Source organism: Athene noctua, chromosome 15 (assembly GCF_965140245.1).
Source record: "Athene noctua chromosome 15, bAthNoc1.hap1.1, whole genome shotgun sequence".
Taxonomy (NCBI): domain Eukaryota; kingdom Metazoa; phylum Chordata; class Aves; order Strigiformes; family Strigidae; genus Athene; species Athene noctua.
This window is the reverse complement of record NC_134051.1, coordinates 13,715,115-13,735,538: the sequence shown is the minus strand read 5'-3', so window position 1 is coordinate 13,735,538 and position 20,424 is coordinate 13,715,115. Positions and strand designations below refer to the sequence as shown.

The 20,424-nt window shown below is 35.1% G+C and overlaps 1 protein-coding gene across 3 annotated transcripts in view; it reads right to left on the bottom strand.

The window, feature by feature from the left end:
- The window catches only part of SNX29 (sorting nexin 29), a 133,533-nt gene that overhangs the window by 101,802 nt on the left and 11,307 nt on the right, over positions 1–20,424 (bottom strand). For all 3 annotated transcript variants that reach the window (XM_074919778.1, XM_074919779.1, XM_074919780.1), the window contains exons 5-11: positions 15,190–15,370; positions 13,220–13,290; positions 12,103–12,351; positions 9,671–10,040; positions 8,882–9,000; positions 5,613–5,691; positions 5,030–5,112 (exon numbers count right to left, since the gene is read on the bottom strand). In XM_074919778.1, coding sequence (XP_074775879.1) covers positions 5,030–5,112; positions 5,613–5,691; positions 8,882–9,000; positions 9,671–10,040; positions 12,103–12,351; positions 13,220–13,290; positions 15,190–15,370 — 1,152 coding nt within the window. The remainder of the gene's footprint in view (positions 1–5,029; positions 5,113–5,612; positions 5,692–8,881; positions 9,001–9,670; positions 10,041–12,102; positions 12,352–13,219; positions 13,291–15,189; positions 15,371–20,424) is intronic.

Genomic DNA, 20,424 nt, shown 5'->3' with positions numbered 1-20,424 from the left:
GAAATTCCATCTTCTCTCACTCCCCATCTCCAACACACACATAGGTAAGCAGAGCATGAAAACAACATTCTATTAAAGACCACGGTTTGCATAAAAGAAGAAAAAAGACTTTTGCAATAAAAGATGTTAAAATGCTTTTTATTTCCATTTGCCTCATTTTTTCTGGGAGTTATGGAACTGACAATACTGTGGAGACACAGCAAAGCAGAAACTCCAAATTTCATTATTACTTATAGGACAAAAATCAATGCTTAATTTAGGACCATGAAAACAAACACACTTCATACTCAGCACTTCTTTCTAATTTAGTTCAACTACGGATAGCAGTGGAGATGTGGAAGAAAGCATCAACACAAACAACTAATGTGCACTAGGAGCCCAGGGCTCCAAGAAGGCTTATACAGCCTGTGCTTACCCTAGCAGCAGTATTGCTTCATTGCTATACCAATGTTATTTCTTCTTGAAGTGATGAGTATTAAGGAGGCACATTTTCTATCAATTACTCAGAACAAACACAAGAACTATCTAGTTTATCACCAACACTTCTTTAATCTCTCCATCCACAGTATATATACAACGAGTCAAACATTCACTACTGTAATTCAATATACAAAATGTTACCAAGAAAAAAAAAGACATTTTAATTTCATGATCTTCTGATGCAAGTAACTGAACGGACACTGTCCTATTTAATTCAGGCATAACATTCAAAACTCAAAAATCATGATTTCTTACTCTCACATATGCTTCTTGAAAAATTTTAGCAGCATGTCAGAACAGTCAGCTGAATGCAAACAAAGTAAACCCATTAACATACACTGCGGCAGGTCCACTTCAAATCTGCCAGAACATCCACAGTTCACAAGCTTTTGTTCATAAGCTTTTGTGTTAGATTTTCCTCTGTGATCAGTGTATGATCATATGATTATAACCTAATTTTTTCAGCAGACTTATGTCTCATTCATTGTGTGGGTTAGAAAAAGGAATAAATAAAGTTTAAAAAATCAGGGTTGTAGCAGCAACCATACATTTGGCATTTTCTGACTTCTGGACTTCACAAGCTCAATCTTTCTCCCCCTCTTTTTTTTTTTTTTTTTCTTTTTTTTTTTTTTTTTTTAAATAAAACAGTGGGAGTATGGCCAAGTATACCCACTTCAGAAAACTGTTTGATGCTAGAGTTCATGTCCTACTTCTGAACTGCTTTGTGCTTGATATGTCATTTACATTCTGGAAAATAACATTAACGGAAAGAGACACACTACTGTTATTAAGGATCAGCATTCAACACCAACATATCTAAAATTCAAGTGATAATCAGAGTTTCACAAAGACAGATATAAGAACTAGTGAAGTCTTTCCAATTATGTAATCTTAAGAGATATTTTTGCAACAACTTCTTCAAAACGATTCCCATGTGTAAACCAGTAATTCCAAACCAGGTCTTTATCAGTAAAAAAAACAACATAAAAATCCAGGAATGTGCTAATTAAATTTTCCATATTAAACGTCACTTTTTAAAGTGTATTTTTTCTCTAAAACGTTTTTTAATTCACTTGCATGCTACATGCAAAATCTAGCTTCTATAAAGCTTTTATAAGGTCACATTCAGAGCATGAAATATATAAAAAAGTGCCATGCTTTCAGAAACACCTGTCAATGTCCCATCAACCTCCAGAGCAGTCATAAGTTTCATATGCTGTTTAGCCAAGGATTGGGTAAGTATGGTTTGCAATCACCTGTTATGAAGAATAAGCTGTAAGTGAAATCATCTCTCAGTGTGCACAAGGTCATGCAGCACTCCTCTGCAATCCTGCAGATAGAATATCAGGGTGGGCTGGGAGCAGTCTACAGGAATTATTTTTTTATTTTCCTGAGTGCAAATTTACACAGATATTTTCAGAGACAAATAAAACTTCCAGCAGACTGGTTACATCTTAAATCAGAAGTCTGACCTTTAAAGACACGCTCCCTAAGCTGACTGCAAGAACATTGGCTATTAAGGCTTTATATAGTGCTCCAAAATCTTGTAAATATTATCCTGTCATGTCACTATTAATAGGGCAAATTTTAGTAGGAAACAATTAGACAAAACTGTTCTACTGTATAGAAGGTTCCTGACCAAAAAAAAATTCTGCAAGATGAACTGCAGCTTCTTCTTGGTGATGAAATTCATACGCCCTCTTTCCACAGCTGTGCCTTCAGAGAAGTCACAAGAATTTAGTACCTGTCAGTGACCAGTGGCAACCAAGTTACAGAACAGGTCAGAAGCTATTTAGAGGACAGAGGAAGTACAAAAACATACACCACAGCCAGGATAAAAATATAATTTGTAGGTTTGACTATTCAGTAAAGTTCTTCAGTGATCATGAAAAACTCGTGGCTTTCTCAAGAATATATGAAAAAATATGGAATAATGTACAATGCTACAACCTTTGTGGTTAAGCCCAGTTTTAAAAACTGAGGAAAATTATAGTGGAGAAACTAAGTTCCCAATTATTTACTAAAAATAGCACTATAATCAAAGAACCTTGAAAAGAAGGACACAAGTGGCATCCTTCTAAAATGAAAATTTTGGAACTTCCTTTTTTTCCACCACAGAAACAAAATGGGGAGACTTGTGCTGGTAGGACGGATTTTTCCTGTGTAAAACAATGCTGAAAATATAATCTTCCAATGACAATAATTGAAGGAAAGTTGTTTGCGATTCAAATACACCAAGATAAACACAATCTTTTAAAAACTGGAAAATGACATAATGGAATAGGCACATAAATATAAAACTTCTGACAAACTTAACTCTTATACAATTGGTTATAAGACACAATGATCTGTAAAGAAGGGCAAATTTTCAAATTATGTCTAACATACACAGCAAATCCCTATGGATTAGGATTTCTCTTGAGTGGTATTAGTATTCTTTTGAGACATACCTACTTCTAAGCTAACCTATACTTTACAAATGCATGGGACAAATTCAGGAAAATCATTTGAAATGGCAGAAATTTTAAATTATAGCTTTCGTAACATAATTTTCTAGCCTGTATATCAAAAGAACCAAGAAAAGGTTAGTACTATACTATTAAATTGGAAGGAAGCAGGAAAAGAATAATTTGGGAAAAAAAAATCATTTCAGGCTTTGTCTTCAGAAATAAGAAGCACAAAAATCCAATCACTGGAAACCTCACAGCTTTTCTCACTGCACTATTGCATTCCATTTTTCTTGTCTGATGTGTCAGAATTAGTTGCTACGCAACCAAGCTATGAGCCTCACCATTTAATAATTCTGCTGCTAATTGCAATAGAGAAAAAGAGCTTCAGTGTCTGGCTTTGTCGTAGCACTGATTTCTTCCTGTGCAGAGAATCTACAACCAATAACAATGAACTTAAAAAAGCATTTTTATTGAATGTATCTGGGATCAGCTATTATAAATGTATTAACTTATATGTATAGTCAGCTGAATTTATATTATAATGATAATTACATTATTTACTAAGTGTTCTATTGGCTTTAAAGATTGTTTTGACATGCTTCCACCCTTCCTTCCACCAAAACCTTCTCTAAAATGGGAAATTAATGATAGTGTGTATGTCTCTGTTGATCCTGTGGTTCATTTCATTTACAAATTGCTAAGTATCAAGAATTGAAAAATCTCAAGATTTACTTTCTATTGTATAGCTGTCTTCACTACACATACCAACTAACTGAGCAACTGAAGGAGACCAATTGCGGCCCCTGCTGGTACCTAATACACCTGTGAAATAAATTTAGTAAGAGTGCAATAAAATCAGTTTCCCATTAAAATTCTATTACTGAAAAATAAAATAAAAATGTAAGAGTTGAAGGATATCGTAGTATTAACATGAGCAGAGAATATCCAGTGACCAAAGTATCACAGTAACTATCAACAGTAACTCCATCTACACCTTCAATTATGTCACTTAAGTCTCAAACCAGATTCCAACTTCAAAAAGTACTTTGTAAAACGGGATTTTTCAGCTTTGTAAAGTTCAGTCAGCAGACCCATGCCAGAGCCTGAAATAGTACCCAGCAAAAATGCATGCTCTACCTCCTTTAACATATGTTGAACACAGATATCGTTTGAACATGACATTAGAATATCTTAAGGGTTCATTCATTTTGATAATTTCATAATTCGATTTCAGAAAATAATCTTGGCTGCATCAGTTCTAACTTCCCAAATTTCATCATTTGGAATTTTTACATATTTAAATTTATAAAAACAAACAAACAAACACACACCCCAGAGTCATATACACCTGTTCAGTTACAAAACTTTTTGTACAGTGAGGAAAATAAATCCATACTGGCTTACATGTTTAGACATGTAGTTAGTTTAAGAACTAGGTCTTTGTTCTACAAGCTTATGTGAAGAAAAAAAAGATTAAAGATAGGGTAAACAAACTGCCTATACTTCTACTAATCTATTTCTACAGCAAAGGCTATTTTATCCTGTCCAGCTCAACTCTTAACACCGCTGTAAATATGACTGTCCTCCATCTTAATCTTAAATTTTTGGTTATGAAAGCCCATATTTAAGTTTGGAGCAGATTTCTGTATCAAAACCACAGATTGAGTATACATAGAAAGAGTTCCAGGTTGGTTTGGGTTTTTTTCCCTACTAGGCATTAATGAAAGCAGGCAAAATAATTAAGATCACATCAGAACCAACCATTAGTGTTATCAGAGCTTGCAGAGATTTAAAGATGTTAATCAAATTAAATCATTATCGTTCATTTAACCACTGAAGCCACATCTTGGGTAAAAGATGACATCAGAATCTCTGTGGAAAGAGACGCTAATGTCACAGCAGTTGCAACGAACTATAACATGAGATCTGCAAATTCAAAAATCATTTTAGTGCAGACATTTCTAACATGGCCAGCATATCAGAAATGAAGTGCTGTATGCCTCTATAAACAGATCTTACTGAAATAAAAATAGAAATGAAGAGTTACAGGACTATAAAAGTTAATTCCATCAATTTAGATACATCAAGGAAGTACTTACTAATTGTCATGGATTCTGGCACAGTGGCTGAAGGCAATATAGTGCTTAATGTATTCACTTGAGCTGGAGGATTGACTTCCACTCTAGTCATAAAAGTACAATATCATCAACAAATGGAAACAAAATCCTGAATTCAAAAGTTAAGAAAAAAGCATTCCAGAAAATAGCATTGTCATAATATTCACCCATATTCAATCAACTTATGTTTAATTAGCCTTTAATGTATGTGCTGTGAGTCTGATTTTACACACAAAAAGATCCAAATCAACAGGCCATGCAGAATACACTAAAAAATAACATAAAAACCAGCATAAAACCTGTTTTCAAAAGCAGGAGGCTAAGTCTGCCTGTTACTCGATATGACTACGTGGCTTCAAGATAATTATGAAAAGTTCCATCTATGAAACTATGCAGTAATGAAGTGTAGGCTTTTGCATTTGTCTTTCCAAATATCTGCAAAAGTACCCTGATAAACAGTTTGTTTTCCCAGCACTGAGTAGCTATACATTAGGTAACAATAAGTTGGCAGCTACAGGGTGAAGATTTTTTTTTTTCTTTTACGAAAAACATATTTGACACATACCTGTAAGGAAGATCAGATCTTCTTGGAACCAGTTCCACAGCACGAACATGTTCATGCCCCTCTCCATTCTCCAAGTTATCTAAAGTAGAATGCATAAGCATTAGATTTCTTTGGTTAACAGTACTTAAAAAATAAAATAAAAACCAGAAGAAAGGTAGTTACATTTTTTAACTAGAAATACTGATCTTTACTAAAGCTTTTAAACACTTTAAATTCTTTCTCCAAGGTTGCCTTCTGCACATTCACCCTGAATGCCAGCAGGACCCTTAGAAACACAGCCATCAGTTTAGGAAAACTAGTAACGCACAGTTGCTAAATTATAATTTAGATGTACTTTTACATTAATATCAGTATTGCCAAGCTATGAAGAAACTTCTTACTGAAGTTATTTTTGCAAGCCCCACGATTTCAATCACCATATGGCATCTGATACTCATTACAAATCTGTTTGGGACTTGGAGGAAAAGAATTTGTGGTTAGTCCCCCGTACAAGAAACCTTGCAAAGACACCAGTCCTTTATGCATTGCCAACAGAGAACCATGGCTTTTCTCTGGCTCTTTATGCCTATCCAAACATCAGGAATCAGACAGGTAGGTTTTTTAAAAGCATGGATAATATGCATCTGTCCACAGATGCACAACTGTCAGGATCAAAATATACACATCACTGGGCCTGTCATTACGGTAGTTCAGGTGGAAATAAACAAAAATCAAATTTTAGCGATCTTTTCTGCATTTCACTATGTAAGGGTTATAAAGTTACCATAGAACAACCCTAAAATCATGAGTTAAAGTATCATGGAACTGAAAAGCAGGAATTCTAGAAAAAAAAAGTTAATGGGAATTAGAGTTATGTCAGAATGACCGTGGAGGAGAAAGTTCATTTTTAGAGTTTACTGAAGCTCAGTTCCTAAAATGCATACTCCATTTTTGTTCCAAGCAACTGAATTTTGACTCAGGCTTTCTCATCTCTAGGTACATGGAGATATGATATGCTCTGACACATCCCTAAGCACGGCAACAGACTAAAACTGAAAACACTGATATCAACATACAACACTATAGATTATGCTGTAATCCACGTCAAATATATGTATGTCTTGTTATTGATTTGCATTAAGACCTATAAACCAAAATATTGGGTTAAATTATATACTTTAAAAGAGCTCACTAAGCATGTTTTAGCAAAAATGGTGTCATAATAATAGTGAACTTGCCAGTTACTGGGCTGAACTGCCCTCAGAAATAGCTAACCCACGTTCCCTCTGATATCATTCATCTAACAAAAGTGTAATTCCAAAGTCAAGCAAACAACCACCTAAGACAGCTTTGGATCTCATCAAATTGTCATTATGGCTGGGGAGAGGGTGAGCATACCCATGCGTATCACTCTCCCTGACTGACTGACATTTGGGTTGCATGTTGGGCCTTTTAATGAAGACTGCCTGCACACTCTGGCAGTCCAGGACTGTTCAGAGGGGCCCAGCGAGAGACTGGAAAGTTGAAATCAGGGAATCAGAGAGCAGAATCTGCACTGCTGTTTCCTATAACTGTTGAAGGTTCCTTTCACTAGCCCCACACTGTATCGTTCTGGCTTGCATGTTGGACCATAGGGTCTACCACAAAAACAAAGAGAGGCAGGAGAAGAACTTAAAATATCTGTATACTGTGCCAGAAGAGATCGGAACGGGTCTGTTGATCATCTCTAGCAGTCTGAGCATTGTCTTCAAAACGGTTCTAAGATGAAGCAAGATGAAACAAGGGTCTTTGGTATCTCCTTAATAAAAGTTACATGTTATATTTTTTGTTACATGTTTTGTTATTCTCTCTGGTCATCTGTCTCCAGTACTAAGTCTTGGCTTGGTCTCCAGGCTTTTGATTTCAGCTACAATCCCCTGGCTCTAGCTCCTGAGGCCTTGTGACGCTTGACTGGAGACTATCTCCTACAGCTCAACTGTGAGATCCCATTTCACACACACCCCCATAAACAGGAACCTGCAATCTGTTGCAGTCAGCAAACACTTATAAGTCTATGGACTTTTTCTAACAGTTTCTGTATAAAATTTAAGAGAACACTATACAACAAACGACATAATGTTTTCTAAATCCATTTCTCCATAAATTGAAAAATGAGATAGCACAAGAAACAAAAAATGAAAATGTACTTTCTATTTTTTTTTGAACCACTGGCATTTCTTAAGAGGTACGTGCCTTGAATTACAGCAGAGGGCAGTACAGCATTACTTTACAATTCACATTCTCACCAAACCTACAGAACTGAGTTACACTTTTTCACAGGTCTTCAATTAACGATCCACTTAAACTCTCAGCACGTATAAAGTATATGCAAAAAATATGAACTATGTTAAAAACATTATTTGAATGCCACTGAGAAGATTTCAAGTGATCACGGAAATGAGAATATATACCCAAAGTTTTTATAAAAGCAATGTTTCATTAACAGCTAGCAAAATATTAACTCAGGGAGGGGGAAGGTTTTTTTGTTTGGTTTTTGTACCAATACATTACCATGGCCTGCAATGACAGGACAAGGGGCAACAGTTTTAAACAGAAAGAGGTTAGACTGGATACAAGGAATAAATTTTCTTATGATGAGGGTGGGTGGTCAGGCACTGGAACAGACTGCCCAGAAAGGTTGTGGATGGAATGCCCCTCCCTGGAAGGTCAGGTTGGTCAGGACTTTGGGCAACCTGATCCAGTGAAAGATGTCCCTGCCCATGGCGAGCAGGTGGACTAGATGACCTTTGAAGGTGCCTCCAACACAAACCATTCTGATTCCCATAACCTTTTCCAAAGAAGTATTTCCTAGCCAATCATTCCTCATCCTGTATATAAACAGACAACAGCTTCTACTGAACTGCATCCAATATTTGATACTTTCTCCAATCTGTCAAGATTAATTTGAATTCAAATTCTCAAACACAGTTGCAGCTTCTTCCAGGTTAGTGATATCTAGAGAACAAATAAGGATACTTTCTATTCGACCATCCTAAACATTAACAACATAGAAAACCACAGCTTAATCCCAACAAAACTCTGGTTTATTTTGACACTGATAAATCCTCCTCAACTAAATATCTACTCAAGTGAAGAATTCTGATTCAGATCTAGACTAAATTTAATTGAACCTCCCATCCCAGTTATACAATATCTCCTATGTCCTTACAATCCCATTATTTCTTGACATGGTCTCATGTTAGAAATTCTGTTATAAAGTTTGCTGGAATTCAGCAGATTAAAATACCTACCTGTTTGGGAGTAAGAGCCAACAGCACTGACTGGAAATAGAACATCGGAGTCATCATTCAGGACCTGTAGAGGAGTCCAACTGCATATCTGAGAATTGCATATGCCTATTTCATGAGGCCTATATTTAAAACAAACAAAACAACCTATTCATAACAGTCAACAAGCCTGCTCACAATGCTTATATTTCTTTCAGAGATATCACTGCCAGAAAAATTTTTATTTCAATCTGCTTGCCAATTTCTTGGTTCAGACATACATAAATTCATAAAAGATGAGACCATTCCAAAGCAGATGACACAAGCAGTACTTGCCTGTTTTTCTCCAAAAGGATTTCTGTGTCAGAAATAAAGAGGGCATATTAGTATCTAAAATTATTCTTTTTCTCTCAGTTTTGTCTTAACTATCTAAACTGGTGGTAACAGCCTTATTCTTTAAAATATGTGGTTTTACTGTGAAGTCAAAAGAGAGGTGATATCATACTAAGAATAAGGAAGCTTCAAATACACCAGAATTACAGACTGTATCATGCAACAATTTCAATAACTGAGAATCTGAAGGAGAACAATTCTGTTATCTTGAAATTTTGGTTTTCAGTGGAACTCAGAAGGAAAATACCATCACCACAGCGGTCCAACTGATTTAAAAAAGGGGGGGGGGGGGGGGGGGCAGGAGAGGAAAAGAAAACCTATAGTTCAGTTAGTTACACAAATTTGCCAGTACCCACCAAGGAAGTTGGCAGAGGTGGGGAGCATGGAAAATTTACCACTGATTCCTGTAACATTACTTACTTTTCAGGAGCTTCAGTTTCACCTTCTGTGCATTTATTTTCTAACGTTTTTCCATACAGCTCATCCTCATCTGCATCTTCATCATCAATGCTTTTCACATCTAGTTTCTGGTATTCATACTCTCCATTCATGAATACTGAATTGCTCTTCCATGAATGGTTACTTTCACTCCCACTCAAATTTTTTCCAAGAGTGCTTTCAGATGAGGGTAATACAAAAACTGAAGATCTGTCTACACTCTCCTCTGAACTTTCTCCTGTAATCAGTGTCTTTGTGGCATCTCCCAAATTTTGCTCATCTTCCTCTTCATCAAATGAGATAATATTTGTTACTCTCTTCTTCTTTTTTCGATCTTTTTTATATTTCAAATCTAGTAGCAACATAAAGGTTGACATAGTTTAGAAAAGAGAATCAATGTAATACACTTGTTTTTCTCTTAAAAGAGTTCATGTACTAGATGAGATCAGTAAAGAAAGAACACTTAAATCTACAAGACATTTCATTATCTTTCGATACACATGAGCTTTAAATCTTTAATTATCACCTTTATTTTACATGCCTTACATAATTCAGATTTTAGAAGATAAAATGGAGGTGCATTCATAACAGTATTCGACTGGAACTGGAAAAAAAAGTTCAACAAACTTTTAAAATGAAATTCAGCATAGAAAGTTAGCCTTCCAGTCACTTTCTTCCATGGAATATGGCTAGTGTAGTGTATCTTGCACAGTATGTCTACACAACAGAGAAAACATGAAACACTTCTGGGGAGAAAAAATTAAAAAGAACTCACAACACAAACAAAATACACAACTTGCAATCAAATGAAGCTAGGTTTGTCTATATTCTCAAAACAGAGTCAGTTTTCAGAAAAAGAAATTAAACTTGTTCCCTCCCTCAGCTAATTAGCTCTTGGTCTAGAAATACACTGATATCCTCTCTCATTACATCACATCTTTGCTGTGACAGCGCTTATTTTTAAATTATTACCTATTCACACTGATTCCGATATGCACATGAAGATAAATGATCTTGCAAAGTTGAAGCACTTTAAGAAATACCAGAAATTTACTCACCAAGACAACTCACACTGGGACTAAACTGTTTTGCTTAATTCAAGTCCAGCTGTTATATATCCACAAAACACATAAACATACTTTTAAGAGTAAGAGAATGTTAAAACCCATTCTGGATGCAAATACAATTCCAGAAAAGAACATAGACTTTAATGAAAACATCTGACTTGCTCTAACATTCAACACATAATGGCATTTGAACAAGCCACATTTTTTTAAAGTGACATTTAATTGTAAGTTGTACCTTACTGTACTGTATACACATGTACTGTACACATAATATGTTGTAGACTTATGTGCAGCATATGGTCAATTATTCCGTTATTTCATCTTGCAAGCCTATTCTATACTAATAAAGTTATCCCAAGTCAAGTATCACTTACTATTTTAATTTCATTTAAAGTGCTAAACAACAAAAACTTTACCACAAGCTTGTTTTGAAAGCTATGTTTTGAGACTAAGTCTATTTTAAATGTCAATTAAAAAAAGACTTTATCTTAACTTCTGTTCCAGATAGCATTCACATGTGGGGTTTTTTTTTTCCCTTTCTGTCATAACCAAAACAATTTAAAGCCTAAACTCAAACCTTCTTTCTTAATTGAAAAACACATATATCCCAGAATCTCCCTGCAGTTTTGTACCTTTACAAAGCAAAACATTCTTTCAGCTCAACTTCTGGAAATAACATTAATAAAATATTCCTTTGCTATTTTTGGAATGGAAAATGTATAATGAATATCACATTTTGCTTGATTAATTTCAGGTTATAAGAGATTAAGACTTTGGGTCTTTGTTAGTAATGAACATCCTACAAACTGGTTGCCACACTAACACATTTAAAGGTAAAAAGAGCATATGAGTTAATTTTTATTTGCGGTAATTACATACTTCACATAGGAATTCAGACTGTAAACATGGGTACTGCTTGAAGAAGATTACAAACAAAGATTTTTATCTGATCTATATAACAACAGATATATGGCAGTGTATTTCTGACTGATAAAAGCGCCAAAAGAAAACATATTAAAAGTGAAAAATCATTACATCAGAAACTGCAAGGCATAATCTTATGAATAAGAAATTGAAATTCAGGTTCAAGCAAAGCACTAAGATAGTTTAGCTTTCCTCTCACGGTGATAAAAGAAAGCTAAAATACACATTTATCACCCAGTATTCACACCAGTATTTCTAAAAATTTTCGTAATTTTTATTTCACACTCAACTAGTTTGTATGTGTAGTGAACTTATTTTAAGGGGTTTGTTCCATCATAGTGCATTAAATTTAATTGAAAAAGTTAAACACACCTGAATATTTCATAAGTTTCTGAATGACACTAACATTGCAAAAATGCTTACCTGAATTTACATTCTTTGAGAGAACAGGAAGTGGGTCAGTATCTTGATCAGGTTTTATTAGAATTGAGACACCAGATGATGCAGTTATCTCTCTAAGAAGGCTGCTAACACCCTGAGTGGATTCTTTCAATAATGAGGTTACATTTTGCGTTGATTCCTTTAACAAATCAGACACGGTGGGTGTGCATTTGCTCTGTCCATTTAAATCCTTATTATCAATGTTGATTGCAAAAAGAATGGAGTTCAGACCTTCAGATAAAAGAAAGGGGCAAAAAAGACCAAAAACCCACAATATACTTCATACAAAACTTACGAAGATACAACCTAAGGATTAACAAAACTATGACACGTAAAACATTTTTCCCCAAAAAAATCCCACTGTTCTCCATGCATGAATTCTTATCCTTTCATGTACCATTCATTCTTTTTTAGATGATATTCAAGCTGATGCAATCAGTTCTGAATTTATCTTGATGGCTGTTCAGCTGCACATTAAACAAGCAGTAAGTACTGGGAACTCGTTTATTTATAACCTTTTATTCAAAACCATTTCACTGCAACTTTAATATTTGTTGGTTCCTATATTCTATTTAACAAAAACTCCTGTGAGCCCTATCTTGCAGAATGAAGCATGTGACCATATACCAGAGAAAAGGGGTGTAAAAGATTATAATACATCACTTCTGTGGTCAAAGTCTAGAAAAGTAAGTTATCTGTTGCCATTCCTTACTCTTACTCTCCCTTCATGTATCTACTTAGAATTTGGGTCTTACTATAAAAGTCTAGCATTGTTCTCTTCTAGTCAGGAATAACCCATTTTGTTTTCTCTGAATTGCGCTAGCTTTAAAAAAATGTCCACCTTGTCTGATGAATAGTTAGAAAATTTACACGAAAAACTTTTGAACTGTAGGAAGGCCACATCCAGTGTTTTAATAGTTCATCAATTCATAGCATAAATTGGCATAATACCTTGACTCCTCACCCTGAATGTGCACGTGACACACATTCTCCACATAAGCACAGACTGTTAGAGAAACTCCTCGTAACCAGAAACCGATATAACATCCCAAAACAAAATAGTTTTCCAAGAACAGTAGCATTTAAGAGAAAGTCTTACCAGCTGCCATTGTAGGGATCATACTAGAACGTTCTTCATCCATCAAAAAAGACCAGTCTTCATAGAAGACACTATAATTTGAAAGGAAAAAAGAAAAACAGAATACAGTCCTAAACTAACATATATGCCACTTATAAAAGACAGGAAAACTCTGAAAAGTATGCATACACCAATGAATCAAATTATATATCACAGTAACTCCCTGAAGGCCCGAAATACATAGAACTCCCTGAACAGTTATCAAAGAATTGCTAAATGGTATTTTGTCTTCAGTTTAGCTCTGCATTTTTTTAATGGGAAAAAGCCACTCAGGGCAAGGAGGTTCATACTACATTAGCAGTCACAACATTTCTCTACACCTATTGCTATAGTGCAAATTTAAGTTTTTGAAGAGCTATAGTTGATCATAATTACTAAGCCATTTTATAAAAGATTAGAATGCATGAATACAAGAAAAAGATCCACTTCATCTTGAGCAACCTGGTCTAGTGGAAGGTGTCCCTGCCCATGGCAGGGGGGTTGGACTAGATGATCTTTCAGGTCCCTTCCAACCCAAACCAGTCTGTGACTCTGTGATTCAGTGACCTGTTTCAATATCCAAAACCACATCAATTACCCTACATTGGTAGGGTCAACTAGGAATTTGGATGTATTTTAAAAAAAAAAAAAAAAAAAAAGGTTAACATGAATTTCACTGCAAACACATGAGTTTAATTGTAAACCTAGTTCTTTTTAGTAGTGGGATGCTGTATTTTTACTATCAGCCTTCAGTTAACTAAACATAAAAACAGATAGCAAGAAAACCCTCAATCTATATTAAAAAATTTTGAGAGTAATGTAAAGCTATCCAAAACAGAAAATAATTGGGAATGTAAACTGATTCTGTAAATCCACTCTGACTTTGGGTAACATTTAAATCTTAAATATTCTGGAATAAACCTTTACAGAAATACTGTTTCATGTACAATGCAGAGTCCACTGATAATCCTGATATTGTGTGAGTATTGCTATAAGCATGACAGCAATTAGTGACAAACCAATACAATGGTTTCCAGATTTTTTTTTCCTTTTTCTGTTTCATTCATCTTTATTTGATTTCATATCAAAATCTGCCTTGCGAGAAAGATACAGAGGACTGGAACAGACTAAATATGAAATGGAGGTACTAACGAGCTCAGTTTGGGCAATAACCTTATCCAGTACATCCATTAACTGATGCAAATGGAAATAATGCCTTTCTGCTGAGTCCACTGAATTTGACCAAGCTCAACAGTTATTGACAAAAAAGGAAAATACCTCAAATTTTCAAAAAGAAAAGGAGCTGAAGAAAAAGGTAGGACCCAGTAAAGTACGAACTTAAGTGCATTTTGCACATCCAAAGTACTTTAGGATTTCACAATGCACAGTAAGTTATTCTCAGTAACTCTGTAACAAGTTCATAAACTGGTACAAAACCGCTTCCAAGTGATCTGCAGTAGCAGCCGCCTATTGCATGACTGCTGGAGCTTTTTCAGTTAGAGGATGAGCATCTCCAGAAGGCAAAGGGCAATTACCCCTGATGAACTGGTAAGACCAAGGCTGCAACTGTGTACTATTTTAATGGAATGAGAGTGGCACCTCAAAGCATGGTGTCAAGGTCTCAGTGAGGAAAACTGTTGAAAGAACAGGGAAAGGAATTAGGAAAGAGGATGGAAATGGAGATGGGGACAGAAGCATATATTCTCATGTGCTAGAAAGAAGCCAGTTTCAGGTCACATATTGATATAGCCACAAACCACTACCTTAATTGCTGCCAAAATTTCAAAAATGAACAAAACAGAAGTTTGAGGTTAAGTGGCTTCACTGGCATAGCCATTAATGTGATGTATTATTACAGCTGTGTTTTTTGGTTGGTTGGGTGGGTTTTTTTCATCTCAGTACTTCACTCATCAATACATTTCCCTGCATTACAAATATATCAAATACAGTACCTGAGTCGATTCTTATCTGCAAGCAGCATATGAACATATCTTTCCAGGGAATGTTCATTTAATGCACAGCGCAACCAAGCCCGGCCTCTACCAATATCTGTAGTAATGGTCTTCAGAGAGTAAAAGCGCTGCAGTTCATGTTTATTCAAAACTTCTTTCACATAGTACCAAAACACTGGCTCTGGAATAAAAAAACAAAAAAACAAAACACCACACCAAAAAAGCTAAGCTAATATCTGAATGCATTTACATGCAATTTTATAAAACAAACAGGAAATGGTCCATAACTTTAAACAAAGGTCAATGATTTACCGTCTTGGTAATAACTCTCCAGTTATTTATTTCTACAGGACTTGGACTATTTGAACACTTAGAACTTTTCACTTCATTGAAAAAGCCAAACACACATTAAAGGATTATATCTTACATTTTTAAGTAGAATTCATATTTAAAAGCACATGTAAGCTAGTCTTTCATCCATAGAACAGATTCACTTGTTCAGCTGGGAACACAGTATGCAATGGGAAAAAGTTCTTTAGAACTCAATCTTACTACTGATGGTGAAATGTTAAAAGCTAGGTCCAAAGAATAGGTAGCTCCAGAATTTGTAGACATGCAAATGACAAATTCATGTTACTTCAAAAAACTATTTAAAAGGCAGTAATACCCCTTTCTACTAAAATACTTTCCTTGCCCTGTCCCTAAATATTGATGAAAAGATTTTTTGCAGTTGCCTCAAATTTCTCAATTGGAGGTAACAAAATTCTACATCAGTAATGCTAAATGTACAGTAAAATACCTAGTATCACCTAGTACCTCCTGTTTCTTAACTGAATAAGAACATATTTTAAGGACACATTAATTACAATTAAGCTCTTACCATTATCTCAGGGTGAAAAAAAACAGCCAAACATCAGATAATTCATCTGTAAGACTTGAATCAGAATCATCTAGGTTGGAAAAGACCTTGAAGATCATCCAGTCCAACCATTAACCCAACACTGACAGTTCCCTACTCCTCCAGATCCCTCAGCGCTGTGTCGACCCAACTGTTCAACCCCTCCAGGGATGGGGACTCCCCCCCTGCCCTGGGCAGCCCATCCCAACGCCTGACAACCTGTCCTGGAAAGAAATGCTTCCTAATATCCAGTCTAAACCTTCCCTGGCGCAACTTGAGGCCATTCCCTCTTGTCTATTGCTTGTTACTTGGTTAAAGAGACTCATCCCCAGCTCTCTGCACCCTCCTTTCAGGTAGTTGTAGAGGGCAATAAGGCCTCCCCTCAGCCTCCTCTTCTCCAGACTAAACAACCCCAGTTCATGTGGCTTTGATTTGTTAAAAATAGAATTGCTTTAATGACTAGAATGGTTTGAAAGTTGTTAACCTATACAGTTAGTAACATATTAAGAGACTGAATGTTAAGGAAAATAGGATATTTTTAAAAGCAAAAACATCTGACAAACTCAAGCATTACAAAAAAATTTAAAATGCATCAATCTCTCAAGGAAGACATGCAGGTACTCCTTTTGACGGTTTAATGATTGTCTTTGCTCAACATTTTTTTAGTTAACAAAAAAGGAAAAATAATTCTATTGTACATGTGAATTGTGCACTGTCAACTCAAATATTATGCTGGTTTTTCATCATAATCTCCATCTAGGCAGCATAAAGCAGATGTTTAAAGATGGGTAAAAAATTTCCTCAAAGACACAGAAAAAAAATTCACAAAAGAGAAAACAGATTGAGCCTGCCACTCCTTGCTTATCACTTTTCTGAATCTTTTTTAATGCAGTAAGAATGTTAAGAAAACACCATCCATGATGCTTTTCTTTCTCTCTGCTAAATAAAGAGCATGCAGTCAGATTTTGAATAGGTTTTCACTACAGCTTATGGCTTCTTTTGGTGAAATATGCTCATTTGAGGGTATATGGTTTTTTACTGATCTCTGCTGAAAGCCAAATATAGTATTAGATTAGCAAAGTTTGTAACATAATTTTAGAAACCTAAACACACGACAAGCAAGTTAGACTCATTAACTAAAAATTTTGCCAAACAGGCCTGACACCTATGCAAGAATAACCCAGAGACCTTCTAAATTACACAAATGTGCAAAACACAGAAAGCATTGAATTGACAATGTAGGATGCAAAAATAAAGGTATAGTTTGCTGAACTAGGACCTCATAGGCACATTAACATGCAAAGGTCCAGTGAGCATATAACAGCATTCAAATATCATATGCCCTACTCCTCTGGCTTCAACTTATTTGATTTGCATTTCAAAAATAAAATGCATGTATATGTAAAAAAAAAAAGGCAACCCTTAAAACACCAAATTTGTATCACAATGATAGTAACTTAATTATTTTGTTTTTTCTTTTGACCAATAAAATTCATTTTTCCACCTTGCTAAAGCTCAAAACAGTACTAATGTAGGAAGTGAAAATAGTACAATGAATAGAGAAAAGAAGAAGATTTCCCCTTGTGCTGAGAGTGAAACTCAGTGTTTCTTGGCATTCTGATTATTTACAGATATCAAGGATTTTTTAAAATCAAAATTTGGATTATCATCAGTTTTTAATCACAATCTATTAAATGGAAATAAAGTAATAGCATTCCATACTTACATGTCCTTTCATGACATACTTTATGAAAACAGTAATGTAAGTAGCGTTTTCAAGTTACTAAATTCCCTTCTTTGAGTAGCATTAAATGAAAATCCAAATTCTAACTGTTGATATTATTTTTCATAGCAAATAATCCATTATTTGTTATTTAGAAGTAAGATCATTTTAATTTCAGCAAAATACAATTTGTACAATTTTACTGTAGACAGAGGAGACACTGACATTATGCATTCACCCAAATATCAATCACCTTGTGAAAACAGTTTATTTAATTTTAATAATATCACAGTTCCAGTAACTGCAATCATTAATCAGCACCAAAAGGCAATCATGTCTCAAGATGAGTGCAGAGATCAGTCTAAAGTCAGGTTCAGTGCCTTCTCATGCAGAAAAAAAAAAAAAAGTAAACAACTTACACTGTACAGCCACTGTGCATTTCAGTGTCTGTTCTGTCAAGTAAGTTAAGAACAGTTTCATATTTGTCATGAGTGTCTCACAGTAGAACATTCTTTGCTACAGTTGGAAATATTAGTTCTCTCTCTTTTAATTTAGAGTATCATTAAATAAAGTTTATATTCCATAAGCCTTAGTCTATCATTTTCATTTCTAACCACAGCAACTAATAATTTTACCACATTAGCCCTCAGCATTACTCTACAATGCCCTACTATTCCTAAGCACGTTATGATATGCAAATTAGTAAAACTATAAACATACTGCAACTTAGTGACAATTTTGAAATACATTTCCATTTTTGGTATTGACATGATTTGAGGCTGCGAACAAGCCACATCCATAATTCTGTCATGGTTTATCTATCTGTAAATGGATAATACTACCCTATAGTTACACCATCAAAGCATAAACATTAATCTGTAGCAATATGCAGCACCAGAATGACAAAAAATAAAAAAGCAACAAAGACAACATTTTTCTTCAGCTTGGAGACGAGAAGGCTTACAGGAGGTGCCTAACAGCAGTCCTCCAGTACCTACAAGAAAGTCATCAAGACGACTGATTTAGGCTCTTTGCATCAGCACATAGCAGGAAGACAGCAGACAACAGGCATGACTTAAAACAAGAGAGGCCTAGACTGGATATAAGGAAAATCTCTTTTATCATAAGGATAGCCAAATATTGGAACATTGTTGCCCAAAGAGGTTGTGCAGTCTGTGGAGGTTTTCAAGTCCCAAATGGATAAAGCAACTTGAACGACCTCGTTTAACCTCACTGATGAGCTCTGCAGGACTGCAGACCTCCTGAGCACCCTTCCCACTTGAATTAGCCTATGATCCTCTGACTGAGTGCAGAAAAGACGCTGCTATGAACTATTACTGCTCTTACTGACAGAAAGATTACTCTAATAATACAGTAGAAAGAGCAGCCAGAGGCAATGGAGGAGTTGATCTATTCACGAGTCTTTCAACAACATTGTCCTAATAATTTTTAGTGAATACTGCATCAGCTACAGTATTCTCACATAACTTTAACTGGAGTTAAACAAAGAGACCCTCATATTGTTACAAACTAAATACAGAATACCAGTTTTATTGTTTGCTGGTTTTGTTTAGATTCTTAAAGAAGCTGCATGTCTGTAATGACCATACCAGCAACTGATACCAAATCACATCGATGTTAGGAATGTGTTTACTTGAATATATATTTTAAAAATTAAAATATTTTTAAGGATTTTTAAGTCATAGTTCTAAGGAGCTACTACCGAAGTTTTTATTCAAAACTTCATTTAAGAAAAACAAAGTAAAACACTGAAGCTCTTAAATGCAAAATGATGCTACACTGTTTACAGCCATTTGAAAGTACAGTTTGTCTTAGAGAATGTGTAAATTTCAAATGAAAACCACTGCTGAACAACGGTATTTTTCAAATGTCAAAGCCTGAATGTATAGCCTAAACAACAGTATTCCACTGTGCTAAAGAAAAGATGACACCGGTGATTATGTTAGACAGAATGGAACATAAATCATACCAGACTCATTTGCCTGAAAGTGATAAAAATATAGTTGTACTTTGCAACTGCTTTCAGAAAAAAAAAAACCACCCCAACACTGTAATTCACACAGATAAATGCAGTGGAACCCAATAATTTCCATTAAAAAAGGAAAAAAAAAAGAAGCTTCTCTTCTTAGTCATTGTACAGCATTCAATGTACTGCAAAGCAGTCATGTTTTTGTTCTTTTGTTCTTGAACTTCCATACATTGTTTAACTTTACTAAGGAGTAAAAATGATGTTTTCTTCCTTCTCCCATTCCCCATAGATAACTTTCCCAACTCTCTCTTCTTCCTCCACATCACCTCGCTGACAAGCCCCCAAATGAGACACACATATGCACTAATATATAACTAAGTCGATACTAGGTTCCCAAGCATCAAAAATGCACCTTTGTACTTCTGACCATTAAATATGGGAACAAAAATTTCATACACACTTGACATTACCAACAGGCAAAAGATAAATCATAAGAATTATATGTAATGTCTCCAAATTTAAAGACACACTATTTGCATAAATCAAGAGAGGGCATGACAGGGAGAACATTTTCTGCACCAAAGCATAAGATTCTCAATTGCAAGTTCGGGAGATAAAAAGTAG